The sequence below is a fragment of the Schistocerca cancellata genome, chromosome 8, assembly GCF_023864275.1.
Source record: "Schistocerca cancellata isolate TAMUIC-IGC-003103 chromosome 8, iqSchCanc2.1, whole genome shotgun sequence".
NCBI lineage: Eukaryota > Metazoa > Arthropoda > Insecta > Orthoptera > Acrididae > Schistocerca > Schistocerca cancellata.
Window position 1 is genome coordinate 583,972,956 of NC_064633.1, and position 14,268 is coordinate 583,987,223.

Consider the following 14,268-nt stretch of genomic DNA (forward strand, 5'->3'; position numbering starts at 1 on the left):
ACCAACTGAGGTGCAGATTGTTCTACGCTGCTGCAGCTCTACAGAGCCCTTGTTCAATCCCGTCTTGAGTAAGGGAGTCTGGTTTACGGTTCAGCAGCACCTTCAGTGTTGTGTTAACTCAGCCAGTGCACCACTGTGGCGTTCGACTAGTGATGGGAGCTTTTAGGATGAGTCCGGTAACCAGCGTCCTGGCGGAGGCTGGAGTCCCTCCATTGCAGATCAGGGGCGCGCAACTGCTCACCAGTTATGTCACACACGTTCGTAATTCTCCTGCGCATCCAAATTACTGTCTTGTTTTCCCACCCACAGCGATTCATCTCCCGATTGGCAGCCCAGGTCAGTTTGTGTCCGATCCCTTGTATTTTAACTGGAATCCTTGCCTTTACCACCTATACTCGTGGTCCATTTGCGTACACTTCCATGGTGTACACCTAGGCCACAGCTTCGCCTGGACCTTCCATATGGCCCAAAGGATTCAGTTCACCCCGCGGCTCTCCACTACCACTTCCTCTAGATTCTTGACATGTACTGAGGCCACAAAGAAGTTTACACCGATGGCTGGATGGCTGATGGTCACGTCGGCTTCACGTATGTCCATGGAGGACATATTGAACAGCATTCCTTGCCCAATGGCTGCAGTGTTTTCACTGCAGAGCTGGTGGCTGTATCTCGTGCTATTGAGCACATCCGTTCATGCCCTGGGGAGTCGTTTCTTCAAGCTGTCGACCAGTGCTACCCTCGTCATCCTTTGGTAGTGACCATCCAGGAGTCCATCTATGCCCTAGTATGGTCCGGTCGTTCAGTGGTGTTTGTGTGGACCCCAGGACACGTAGGAATCCCAGGCATGAACTTGCTGACAAGCTAGCTAAACAGACTACATGGAAACTGCTTATTTAGATTGGCATCCCAATAACTGACCTGCATTCATTTGTACACTGCTAGGTTTTTTGGCTTTGGAGACAGAATCGCATAGTCTCATTATGAACAACAAGCTGTGTGCCATTAAGGAGACACTGAATGTGTAGCAGTCCTCCATGTTGGCCTCTCGCATGGACTCTGTGATTCTCTGCTGGCTCCGCATTGGCCACGCTTGGGCGACCCGCAGCTACCTCCTGCACCGTGAAGACCTGCCTCAGTGTCGATGCGGCGCCCGGTTGTCAGTGGCCCATTTTCTGGTGTACTGTCCCACTTTAACTGCAGTGCGACGAAATCTTGGTTACCGGACTCATTGCCGCTAATTTTATCTGACAACACCTCCTTGGCTGATTTAATTTTACACTTTATTTGTGAGGGTGGGTTTTATCATTTGATCTAAGTTTTAGCGCGTGTCCTTTGTCGCTCTGCGTCCTCCATCCTAGTGCTTTTAGCGTGGAGGTTTTAATGTGTTGCAGAGTGGTGGCTTCTCTTTTTTATTCTCATGGTCAGCCGGCCATGGTAATCTGTTTTGTTGTCTTAATCTCTTCTATCTGTTTCTTGCGTTTCTGTAGTTTTCTTGTCCCCTTTTGTCCATTTAAGTGTTTGTTGCCCTTCCGTCATTCTTGTGGTTTTTACTTTCTCTCCATTTTGTGTTGTAAGTCTCGCTTGTTTTATTCTCGCCCTTGTGGCATTGTTTTATTCGGAACAAGGGACCGATGACCTGGCAGTTTGGTCCCTTCTTCCCCAACCAACCAATCCGGGCAGAACGATCTCCAACTGACCATTTATTCAGATTGGAGACAGCCATCTGACAGGCTGTTACTAACTGCCAGCATGTTGTCGCAGTCTTCTTTGACCTACATAAGGCATATGACATGGCTTGGCGCCATCACATTTTAGTTACCCTCCATGACAGGGGCTTCTGTGATCCCCTTCTGATTTTTATTTGAGAGTTTTTATCTCACCGGCTCTTCCAGGTTCAAGTTGGCACTTCACTCAGCACCCCTCGGATTCAGGAGAATGATATTGCACAGGGTTCTGTGCTAAGTGTCACACTCTTCGTCATAGCCATCAGTGGGCTTGTTTGTAACCTCTGTTGGGCCTGTGATTACCCTGATGATGTACGTCGACGATTTTTGCATTTGGTGCAGCTCCCACACAGTAGCATCTGCTGAGTGCCGGCTCCAAGGCACCATCTGACAGGCGTCTGCGTGGGCCACCTCCCGTGACTTCCAGTTTTCTCCCTCCAAAATGCAGGTTATGTATTTTTGTCATGAACCACAGTGTGCCCCTGTCCAGAACTTTATTTAGATGACCTGTTCCTCGATGTAGTAGCATAGTCCCATTTTTTTCGGATTAATTTTTGATAAAAAGCTGACATGGCTTCCCCATATTCACCACCTAAAGACTACATGCACGCGGAAGGTTAATGCCGTCTGCCTCCTGGCCCTCACATCTTGGGGTGCAGACAGTACCTCTTTTTTCCATGTGTAGTATGCTCTGGTCTTGTCCGGACTAGATTATGGTAGTCAGCTTTATGGCTCAGCAGCTCCTTCCACTTTGCAACTACACTACTGGCCATTAAAATTGCTACACCATGAAGATGACGTGTTACAGACGCATAATTTAACCGACAGGAAGAAGATGCTGTGATATGCAAATGATAAGCTTTTCAGAGCATTCACACAAGGTTGGCGCCGGTGGCGACACCTACAACGTGCTGACATAAGGAAAGTTTCCAACCGATTTCTCATACAGAAACAGCGCTTGACCGGCATTGCGTTGCCTGGTGAAACGTTGTTGTGATGCCTCGTGTAAGGAGGAGAAATGTGTACCATCACGTTTCCGACTTTGATAAAGGTCGGATTGTAGCCTATCGCGATTGCGGTTTATCGTATCGCGACATTGCTGCTCGCGTTGGTTGAGATCCAATGACTGTTAGCAGAATATGGAATCGGTGGGTTCAGGAGGGTAATACGGAACGCCGTGCTGGATTCCAATGGCCTCATATCGCTAGCAGTCGAGGTGACAGGCATATTATCCGCATGGCTGTAACGGATCGTGCAGCCACGTCTCGAGCCCTGAGTCAACAGATGGGGACGTTTGCAACACAACAACCATCTGCACGAACAGTTTGACGACGTTTGCAGCAGTATGGACTATCAGCTCGGAGACCATGGCTGCGATTACCCTTGTCGCTGCATCACAGACAGGAGCGCCTGCGATGATGTACTCAACGACGAACCTGGGTGCACGAATGGCAAAACGTCATTTTTTCGGATGAATCCAGGTTCTGTTTACAGCATCATGATGGTCGCATCCGTGTTTGGCGACATCGCGGTGAACGCGCATTGGAAGCGTGTATTCGTCATTGCCATACCGGCGTATCACCCAGCATGATGGTATGGGGTGCCATTGGTTACACGTCTCGGTCACCTCTTGTTCGCACTGACGGCAGTTTGAACAATGGACGTTACATTTCAAATGTGTTACGACCCGTGGCTCTACCCTTCATTCGATCCCTGCGAAACCCTACATTTCAGCAGGATAATGCACGACCGCATGTTGCAGGTCCTGTACAGGCCTTTTGGGTACAGAAAATGTTCAACTGCTGCCCTGGCCAGCACATTCTCCAGATTTCTCACCAATTGAAAACGTCTGGTTAATGATGGCCGAGCAACTGGCTCGTCACAATACGCCAGTCACTACTCTTGATGAACTGTGGTATCGTGTTGAAGCTGCATGGGCAGCTGTATCTGTACACGGCATCCAAACTCTGTTTGACTCAATGCTCAGGCGTATCAAGGCCGTTATTAAGGCCAGAGGTGGTTGTTCTGGGTACTGATTTCTCAGGATCGATGCGCCCAAATTGCTTGAAAATGTAATCACATGTCAGTTCTAGTATAATATATTTGTCCAATGAATACCCGTTTATCATCTGCATTTCTTCTTGGTGTAGCAATTTTAATGGCCAGTAGTGTACTTCACCCTGTTCACCATTGTGGGGTGCATCTGGCTATTGCACTATTCCCTGTGACAGTCTCCTCACAGAAGTGGGGATTCTTCCTCTATGAATATGATGGAGCAATCGCCATTTGCCAATTCCCTGACCATCCCGTGTATCCTCTTTGCAAACGAGGGATATCACCCTCCTGACGACTGCCCATGGGTGGGATTGGGAGTTGGTGTGCGTCTCACTTCCCCGTCGGGATTTTCATCTCCACTCTCTGGAATCCACCCCACGTATTTCCTCCCATAACCCTCGTGTGGTGGTGCCTAGACCACGGATTAGGACTGACCTATTCCAGGATACTAAGGTCCCTCACCCCTATGATTTTCCAGCATCTTCTACGTGCCAACCTTGCAGAGTTCCAGGGTGTCACCATCTTTTACATTGATGGTTCTAATACAATTGATAAGGTAGGATATGCTTTGACATCTCATGGTTTAGAACACCATTTATTGCCATGATCACGTAGTGTGTTCACAGCAGCACTTCTAACCATTCACGGAGTCCTCCATTTTGTTTCTCAGGCCTCCCTCCACAGTGTTTTAATTTGTTCACATTCAATGAGCAGCCTGAAGGCTATCGACTGATGTTACTCTCATCACCCTTTGGTCTTTGCTATCCACCCATCTCTCTGCCCTTGGCCACCTGCTCAGCTGTCTTTCTGTGGGTCCTAAATCATGTGGTCATCCCAGGGAACTGGCTAGAGTACGTCAATGAAATGTTTGTTGTGTGGGGCTGTGCTGGGAAACATTTTGGCGATTTTGTAAGACATCTGAACAGTATTCAAAGCAACATTAAATTTGCTATGGAGGTAGAAAAGGACCAAAAGCTAAACTTTCTAAATGTGCTGATTACAAGGAATGATGAGAATCTAAACTACAGAGTGTATTGGTAAGCGGCATACACCTACCAATACCTGGCCAACTTTCAAATCATCTCTTGAGCCAGAAAAAAGGAATCATTAATACACCTGTAGCAGGTGCAAGATGAATTGGTAGCTGACCCACAAGACTAGGATCATCGGACACTAATCGTACTGCAGGTTGAGACAGGTGGAGAATCAGCTGTGGTGGAGCATTTGCTCTGCAAGACCAATACCATAATAAAATTCACTGCCATGCACATCCTTGTGGGGAAGGCCTGCCAGACTTATTTGTTCAGGGAAGTCATTGAAATCAATGAGCATGATAAGTCTTAATAAGAATGAATAAAGCCTCAAGATGAACAGGGCCTCGAGTCACACACCTCAATGAATAGGTGGCAAGTAATGATGAAGCAGTTTTTGTTTTTGCACTCTGTGTAGCAGATAATAATGTACTCTGAAATTATTTAAATAAAAACCACACATTATCATTAATGTTTCTGGAATGTGACATCTCAGAATACAACCTCACTGACGCGACTGGCAAAAAATCTTTTTGCAGTTTACATGAATCTGTAATTAACAATTATTGTGTAGTTAACATTTAGGCACCTGATGGTGGCCCTATGCTTCCAAAATGTGCTGTACCAGTAAGTTTAGGAAAATGAATGTAACTAAAGCTGAGAAAATGTTATTTACTGGAAATGATATACAGTTGGCTCTCGCTATCATCTCTGCTCATGCAACTACATACAGTTGGCTCTCACTATCTTCTCTGCTCATGCAACTACAAAACAATAATCAAATAAAACCTCAAAATGGATGGCTACAACAAGATACGTTCAGTTTGCTTAGCATGAATGTGAAGAGATAATGGGAAATGTCATGTGGCTAGGGCCTCCCATCTGGTAGACCTGTTGCAACTTCGGTGATTTGGATGTTGATGGGGATGATATGATTTCTCTTGTACCACAACTGCAGAAAAGTGAGAAGAGTGGCTGCCAGTTATATATGGAGTCCATCAGAGAGAACAAGGTTGTTCGCAGATGATGTTGTAATTTACCGTCTAGTAAGGTCATCAGAAGACCAGTATCAGTTGCAAAGCCATCCACATGAGTTCCAAAAGAAATCCGTTGGAATTCGATTACTCGATAAATAGTACAAGTCTCAAGGCTGTCAATTCAACTAAGTACCTGGGTGTTAAAATTACGAACAACTTCAGTTGGAAAGACCACATAGATAATATTGTGGGGAAGGCGAGCCAAAGGTTGTGTTTCATTGGCAGGACACTCCGAAGATGCAACAAGTCCACTAAAGAGACAGCTTACACTACACTCGTTCGTCCTCTGTTAGAATATTGCTGCGCGGTGTGGGATCCTTACCAGGTGGGATTGATGAAGGACATCGAAAGGGTGTAAAAAAGGGCAGCTCGTTTTGTATTATCACATAATAGGGGAGAGAGTGTGGCAGATATGATACGCGAGTTGGGATGGAAGTCATTAAAGCAAAGACGTTTTTCGTCGTGGCGAGATCTATTTACGAAATTTCAGTCATCAACTTTCTCTTCCGAATGCGAAAATATTTTGTTGAGCCCAACCTACATAGGTAGGAATGATCATCAAAATAAAATTAAAGAAATCAGAGCTCAAACAGAAAGGTTTAGGTGTTCGTTTTTCCCGTGCGCTGTTCTGGGGGTGGAATGGTAGAGAGCTAGTATGATTGTGGTTCAATGAACCCTCTGCCAAGCACTTAAATGTGAATTGCAGAGTAGTCACGTAGATGTAGATAAGTGATGGACGCTAAAGAAGTTGGTTAGAAAATCTATGCAGCTTATATCTGCCACTATATTTCAAAACAGACTCATCCAAAAAGAACTTATTGAATAAGTTGTTTCATACTTGGTGCCACAGCCATAAATATATTTAAAGACAGTTCCATTTTTCACCTTGGCTGTTACACAATTGTTGTAATAAATATCACTATCAGCTGATTTTGGTGCTATGCCATTTTCGCATTGACTGTCACATCAACCCATATAGTGCAATGTTCTGTGTGATATGAGTATTATGTTTACATTACAGCATTAATGTTATTCTAAATTGTATATAAATGATGTCTGCTGTTTCAGACATGTCAAATTAAGACACAACAAATGTATAATAGAGGTGAGGACAGTCGATGATCTCTTCAGGGCAGGCGCACACTAGGCCTAAACTCTTCTGGGAATCAGTGAAATGCCACGAATAACGAGAATAATGGTCAAGGTATACTCACAGTAGTGTGTGGATAAGTTGAGAATTTGGGTCTGACAAGAGGCATGCTAGGGTATTCCTTACAGCTGTGATGACAACTGCGTCTGGCTGGCTTAGTGATCAGTGCATCTGCCTAATAAGAAGGAGCCCCAGGTTCGAATCCCAGTCCGGCACATATTTTTTACTTTCCCTATTGATTTACATCAATGCCTGCTCACAGCCAGTGTCTGTAATTTCTTTATGTCTTTACTTTAAATTATTTTTCATTTCATTTATTTTCAACAAGCTCCATCACAATATTTGTAACACTACAACCAAAATGTTGGTGAGGGAAATATCTAAAGTCTGATACCTGCCATCAGCTTTGACCTGTGACGATATGAAGATGACAGGCGCCACCGTTTCACCCTTGTGCAATATGGCAACTATATCACACATTCAAGACACTGAGAAAGGGAAACAATCCCACTATACAAAATATAAACAAAATAAATTGAGGAAGAACATGAAACCAACAAGACAACTGCAGTAATTAGGGGGTTTGGGGAAGGACAAACAAAATGACGGGTTTGGGGAAGGAGGACAAACAAAATGACATGCCTAATACAAAATATATACCCAAAAAAAGACCTGCACTAAATCAAACAAGCCTACATTAAACACAAAATCCATAAAATTAGCATTGACAATTTCAGTTAACCTAAATAGGTAAACTTAATTCTATGATATCAACACACAAATTAAGCTGCAAAACACTGTTAGGCTCTACCAAAAACTCCACTCGAACCTTGCAGCTCAAACAATGTTGTATACCACAAAAACTGTAAATCACTTAAAAAACTGGTATAGAAAACTCCACCACTTGACCTATATAGCAGGAATGAAATTAAACACCTCCCTGATGTACTATCAAAGAGCTAACTTGAGTGAAATATCTAGAAGCAAGTCCATGATACCCATCACTCTGAATCATTATTAACTGCAACTAGTAACAAATGCTAAAAATCCAATAAAACAATCTCCATTAACATCAGTTTCTGTATACAAGAAAAATAAATATGTACAAGTGACGTCATGGTCACCGTAGCAATGTTTTGACCAGGGAAATCTGCCATGTGCACAGCACATGCGTACAAATACTTCATCAGAGTTCTGGATGTATGCAGTAGAAAGAATCAAATGTACGTTACCAATCTCATTACACAATGATATTCTTATGAAACAGTGTCAGATGATTGATTGATTGATTGATTGATTGAGGGGGTTTATGGGACCAAACAGTGAGGTCATCAGTCCCGCAGTTCCGAAGTTACTCACAGAAGAAAGAGGGTCCATTAAAAGTGGAGGGCTGCAGTCAGGGGAGTCAAATCATAAAATAATGAAGTTAAAACACACACAGTAGAAAGCTTAAAAGGTGAAACCAAGTCTAAAAACTGGAAAAAAGGGGCGGTCTTTCTATGGGGGAGTGGTCATGGTCATGGGACCCCCTACTGAGAATACATGGAGAGGTCCCATCCACAACCACCCTGCCCCTGCTCCAGGAGTGAAGCAAAATCTTATATCTGGAAATGAAAACCACTTTCACAGGGGAAACTGAGGACCAGTTCAGCCATCCGTGAAGCGTCTGCTATTATTCAAATTAAGGAACCAGGAAGACTATACTTAGCACAAAGGGCCAAAACATGGGGGGACAGTTCACCAGTATGTGGGATACCGTCAGTCTGGCTCCACAACCACATTATGGGTGGTTAATAATGCAGGAGGAAGCAATGGGTGAGCCTGGTACGACCAATGTGGAGACGGCATAAAACAGTGGACTCCTTCCGAGAGGAGTGGAAGGAAGAGCACCAAACTGCAGTAGACGCCTTGATTGTGCATAGTTTATAACTATGAGCAGTAGCACACCAGATGTCATTCCACTTTTGGACAAAGAGAGATTTGACGTAGATCCGCAGCTGGAATCGTGAAAGGGAATGCGGTGTAAGTATACAGGCTGATCATAATTAAAGTACCAGTTTAAAAATGCTCAGAATGACATGAAACTTCAGTGGAATATTATCAAATTATGGAGAAGCGTTATGGAAAAAAATTTTACCACTAGGTAGTGCTTTAAGAGTCATGGCGGAAATAGGTTTGACTATAAATAACAGAGGAATAGCAATATGATGGTTATAGTGAGAGTTGCACATTAATCAGCCATACTGTGCCACGTGCATCACAGCACAAGTTTGGCATTCAGCAGTTGGGGCACTGTTAATTATGTAAGCCCATCCACCATGGCAGGGTCACATCGCATTGGATGGGAAACATTGGTTTTGAATTTCCTGAGGCCAAAAACTGCATAAAAAGAAACTGAAATCCATTTTTAATCATTGTGAAACTGGCGAGATGATGTGCTGTCCACTGTTGTATGCCACAAGTTGAAATTGAGAAACAGTATATTCCACAGCAGATCGGAGTGCCTCTGGGCTCATGTTGAGAATGTGTTATGCAGTGTGTGCCTTTAATTCAGCTACATTTGTAATTGGTGCACTGAACACAGCATCTTTCAGATAACTGCAGAGCTTGGAGTCACATGGGTTGAGATCAGGTGATCTGGATGGCCAGACTGAAGGGAAATTATGGCTGATAAATCTAGCTCTTGCAAAATGCCGCTGCAGTAGATGCTTCACTGGCCTTACTGTCACATCAGTAAGCAGCAGTTCCAGAACATGGGTAATTATGGGTGGATAGCAGTGCAGTGTGTGTCTTAGAGATTTACACGCTGTGTTCACAGGCATATCCCAAGTTTGGGCAAATCCCTACGCAGTGCATGTGTGCACATCACCACTCAAGTGCTCCTGTAGTGTTGTGGCCACATCATTTACTGACATTGGATCAGTTGTTTTCGTTCCCTTGTCACATTGCATTTCAAAAGAACCTGTCTTTTTGAATTTCGTAACCATTTTCTCCAGACCTTTGGTAGACATTGGACCAGTGCCGTTTTGCATGCCATTGAATGTCTGGAACTTATACAGAGCTACTGGCACACAATCACCATTCTTGTAAAAGAGCTTTGCCAGTCGTGCGTGATCCCACATGAGAAAGTCATGCCAAGAGTCTTTGATACAAACTGAGGAACAACTGTGGATCCTGCATCTTTTATTTTGCATATTCTGCCTCTTACAGTGCCATTTAATGGTAACATCTTTTTTCTCTCTGTATAATGTTTCTCACTTATTTTGTTCAAATTTGACAAGCTGTCTGCTGTGTCCTTTTATTATGTTTCCTGTCTTGGTTCATTTTTAATACCTCCATTAAGTTATTTCTGTTACATCTTTTCTGTGGGATATGAGTATGGTGAAATATTATTCTCACAGGGTTAAAGATAATTCCTCTGTTTAGAATAAACAGCTTGAGAGATGATGAATCATAAATTTAATACTTGTCTTTTTCAGACTTGCTGCAACAAAAGAAAAATTAGTTCCTTCCCATCCTTTGGAAGAATCTGAAAGTAATGTAAGTGAAAAGAAAAAAAAATTACTTTCATTGAAATGCAGTGAATTGTAAAATTTTTCAAATTTAGTTATATTTTTTGTTCTCCAACTGCAGTATGCTGCCAACGAGCTCCGCATGTCGATGCAGATGATGCAGAACTTGCAAGGCCTGCAGGGGCCGCTGAAGTTTGCAATGGAGCTGCGTGCTGCACGAAGGGTGGGTCACTTGCCCTTTCTGCCCAGCTCAAATCTCATGTACGACACCCTGACGGGGCGTGACGACCGCATAGGTTTCGAAGACATACTGAACATTGAAGAGTTCCGTGAGGAGATGGCACAACCTCACCTTCTTTTGGAGAAGCTTTGGGACAAATAGTAATTGTAATGCTGTGTGTTCCCATTTTCCTGTATTTTTGGATCATAACTTGTAATTTAGACATTATAATAAAATGTTTTTAAAAATCCAATGGTTGTAAGCTTTTTGTTGGACATTATAATTAATGGCATTGTTTTAAAGCTACATAACATTTAGAGCAAATGTATAAACTTCACTGACTGGAGATCAGTTTTGACAGAAAATCCAGTTCGTGAATTTGCTATGTTGTATAACACTGAACTTCACTCAATTTAACAAGGTTCAGCGTTAATTGAAATCAGCACAAGGCATGCTTGGCAACACAGCTAAATCAGCTATCAACATGAATATTGGAATTCGACCACAGATATTTATTGCATGTTGTAGATACACAGTATTTATTATTAGTGTTTCCATGTTGTGAAGATGGAGGAAAATAAGTTGAAGAAACCTCAAATTTCAAGATATTTTTTACAAAGCCAAAAGAAACTGTCCGATGTATGTATAGTAAATGAAATAAGCAATCTACTTCTCAGGACTTAAGCCACTGGAACACAGTATGCTGCTCACCACAGTGGCACAGGATATTATGAAAACAGCAAGTGGCATATTCTGGCTGTATGTTTTCAAAACAGTGTTGTCAGAGTTCCCAATGTGACCAACACCATAGAGAATAAGTCATCTGGAAGCTACCCACCCACAGCCCCACACTCATAGCCACCTGATACATGCTGTTGTTTGCCACAAACAATTTGACTTTGAACACAAACTGTTGCTGACTGTAGTGTAGCAATGAATTGGGCTTTCAGCTGTTTGCTGAGCATGATGCAAAAATGCATTGTAGACTATCGGTCATGGTTGTGGGTGGTTTTCTATGAGGACAAAAGTTTCATTAGCTTGCAAGTTTTAAAGCCACTGTTATTCAATGCTAAAAAGCTGTTGCCAGAGCAGGTGGCTTAAGTAGAGCGGTAAACAACTGAGTGGTTGATTTGGGCACCAGTGTGATTTACTAGGCATGGCCATTTTGGAGGTGTTACCTTTCCTCTGGCCTTTAAACTGACTTACCCACACACAAACATCGGTACCTACAGTTTAACGTGGACTGTGAACTATGATGTAACTTGGAGTTTTTCAGCTTAACCAACATTTGCTGTAGCTGAAAAGTCATAATTGAGTCAGATCCTGGCTGACCTACTAGTGAATCCCAAAGCTTAACGTACAATCATTGACCCACTAAATTAATTATTGGCAAGTAAAGGTAACTACTGATTGACCTTCATGTGTTTGCTATTCGACACATGTGCAGTTGTTGTAACATTTTAAACTCATATGGGTCTGCAGTAGCTAAATTAGTGTGCTCCTGTCACCATTCACTTGCCTAGAATTTAATTTGAATTGTGTAATTTTGTTATTCAAGCCCAGAATCTGTTTTTGTCGAAATGTGCAGTCACTATTTTTGCTGTCAAACTCAATAAATGTACTATTTGTTGCAAATAGTTCAAATTTTCCTTTCGTACTCTGTTGCTAAGTGTGTATGAAATGCCCTTAAACCTTTTCTTGTTAATTAAACGTTATCTTCAAAAATGCCTATGGGCGCTGTTATTATTTGCACCCATTACATACATTGCTAGTGTTTTCCTTAATGTAACCATACAGATGAAACAGCAGAGTAGGAGTGTTAGCGATAACTTCTTTTGGGTAATCAGTCTTATTATCACTTTGATACGGTGCTCCACAATTTCCTCACCTAGGTCTTTCTCATCATCCTTGAGTTGCTTTTACACCTAATGTCACCAATTATTTGATTTATATATTCTAGTCTCTCTCTTCCTGTACCTTCCTTCTCTTCCTGTAACACCTCCCTCCAATGGCTTCTGGTCTCGCGGTAGCGTTCTCGCTTCCCGAGCACGGGGGCCCGGGTTCGATTCCCGGCGGGGTCAGGGATTTTCACCTGCCTCGAGATGACTGGGTGTTTGTGTTGTCCTCATCATTTCATCATCATCCAGGAAAGTGGCGAAATTGGACTGCGCAAAGGTTGGGAAATTGTACAGGCGCTGATAACCGCGCTGTTGAGCACCCCACAAACCAAACATCATCATCATCATCATCATCATCCAATGGCTTCCTAATACCACTGAAGCTATTCCCTGATTGGACATTTACCATCATCCTTACCCTCTTTATAGTCAGTGTTTTACACACACATTTTTGTTGCCTATTCTGCAGAGTACTTCCTGATTTCTTATCTTATTGACCCATTTAGATTTCATCCATCTACAACACATCTCATTCACTTAGATTCTCTTCTTGCATTTCCCCCTCAGTTCTAGATTCACATTCATACAATACTGTGCTCCAGAGCTACATTTTCAGAAATTTCTTTCTCATTTTAAGGCCTATGTTTGATACTAATTGACTGAATTTAGTGAGAACTGCTCTTTGCTTGTACTAGTGTACTTCTTTTATCCTTTTCACTTAGTCTGTGATGAATTATTTTTCATTAGACATAGCAGAAATCCGTCTCGTCATCTACTACATGGTCATGAATTTTGATGTTAAGATTATCTCAGTTAGCATTTTGTAGCCATGTAAGCTGTTTTTATGTTATTTTTTTAAAATGTGTTTCTGTGTTCAGAACAATTCTGTTTTAAGTATTTGGAGTACTGTATACCATTTGAAAACCAGTGCAGATTGAAATGAATTTAAAACTATGTCTATCATTAAGAGTTTTGGTTCGTGCCTAATGTTTGTTGATTGCGAACAACTGATCATCATACTGTGACTGATTAAATAGTAATGAAAATCTTCTACTACAACTGCTATTACCATTATATGCAGAACAGAATAACGTCATTGTTTATGTTGGTAAGTATGATTTTAATATTGTTTCCTTAAATAAAGTTTTCATCTTAGATTCATTATTTAAACTGTGTAAAATTAACAGAATATATAATGCGCAAGTGTAATTGGAAAAGGGAGACATGGAGCAGGAGGGAAGGTTGATTATCCACCCTTCCTGCTGTTCCATGTCTTTTCTTTTCTACACTCATCCACCACAAATCCTCACTCCAGCCAACCTGTAGAACTCCATTCCTGTGTGTGCCTGTCTAAGACTTAACTCTCCCACTATTCGGTGAGATATTTCCTTTATTCCTAGTAATACATCAAATGAAAGAGCAACTCATACGTTTTACAAGTGTTCGATGTGAGTGCCATTCGTCACACATCGAACCGATAAGCGAGTTTTTCCTAAACCTTGATCAGTGTGTCTGGAATAATTGTTGCAACAATGCTGTTTCTTCAAAAGTTGAGTAGATCAGCTGGGAGCAGAAGCACATACAAATGATCCTTAACGAACCCCCGAAGGTAAAAATCGCAAGGCGTCAGATCGTGTGTGA

At 42.4% G+C, this 14,268-nt stretch overlaps 1 protein-coding gene across 1 annotated transcript in view; it reads left to right on the forward strand.

Annotated features, from left to right (window-relative positions):
• LOC126094874 (proteasome maturation protein) overlaps window positions 1–10,982 on the forward strand; it is a 39,566-nt gene extending 28,584 nt beyond the window's left edge. Inside the window, exons 3-4 of the mRNA XM_049909505.1 lie at window positions 10,477–10,537; window positions 10,631–10,982. Coding sequence (XP_049765462.1) covers window positions 10,477–10,537; window positions 10,631–10,891 — 322 coding nt within the window. The 3' untranslated portion in view covers window positions 10,892–10,982. The remainder of the gene's footprint in view (window positions 1–10,476; window positions 10,538–10,630) is intronic.
• Window positions 10,983–14,268: the final 3,286 nt, after the last annotated feature.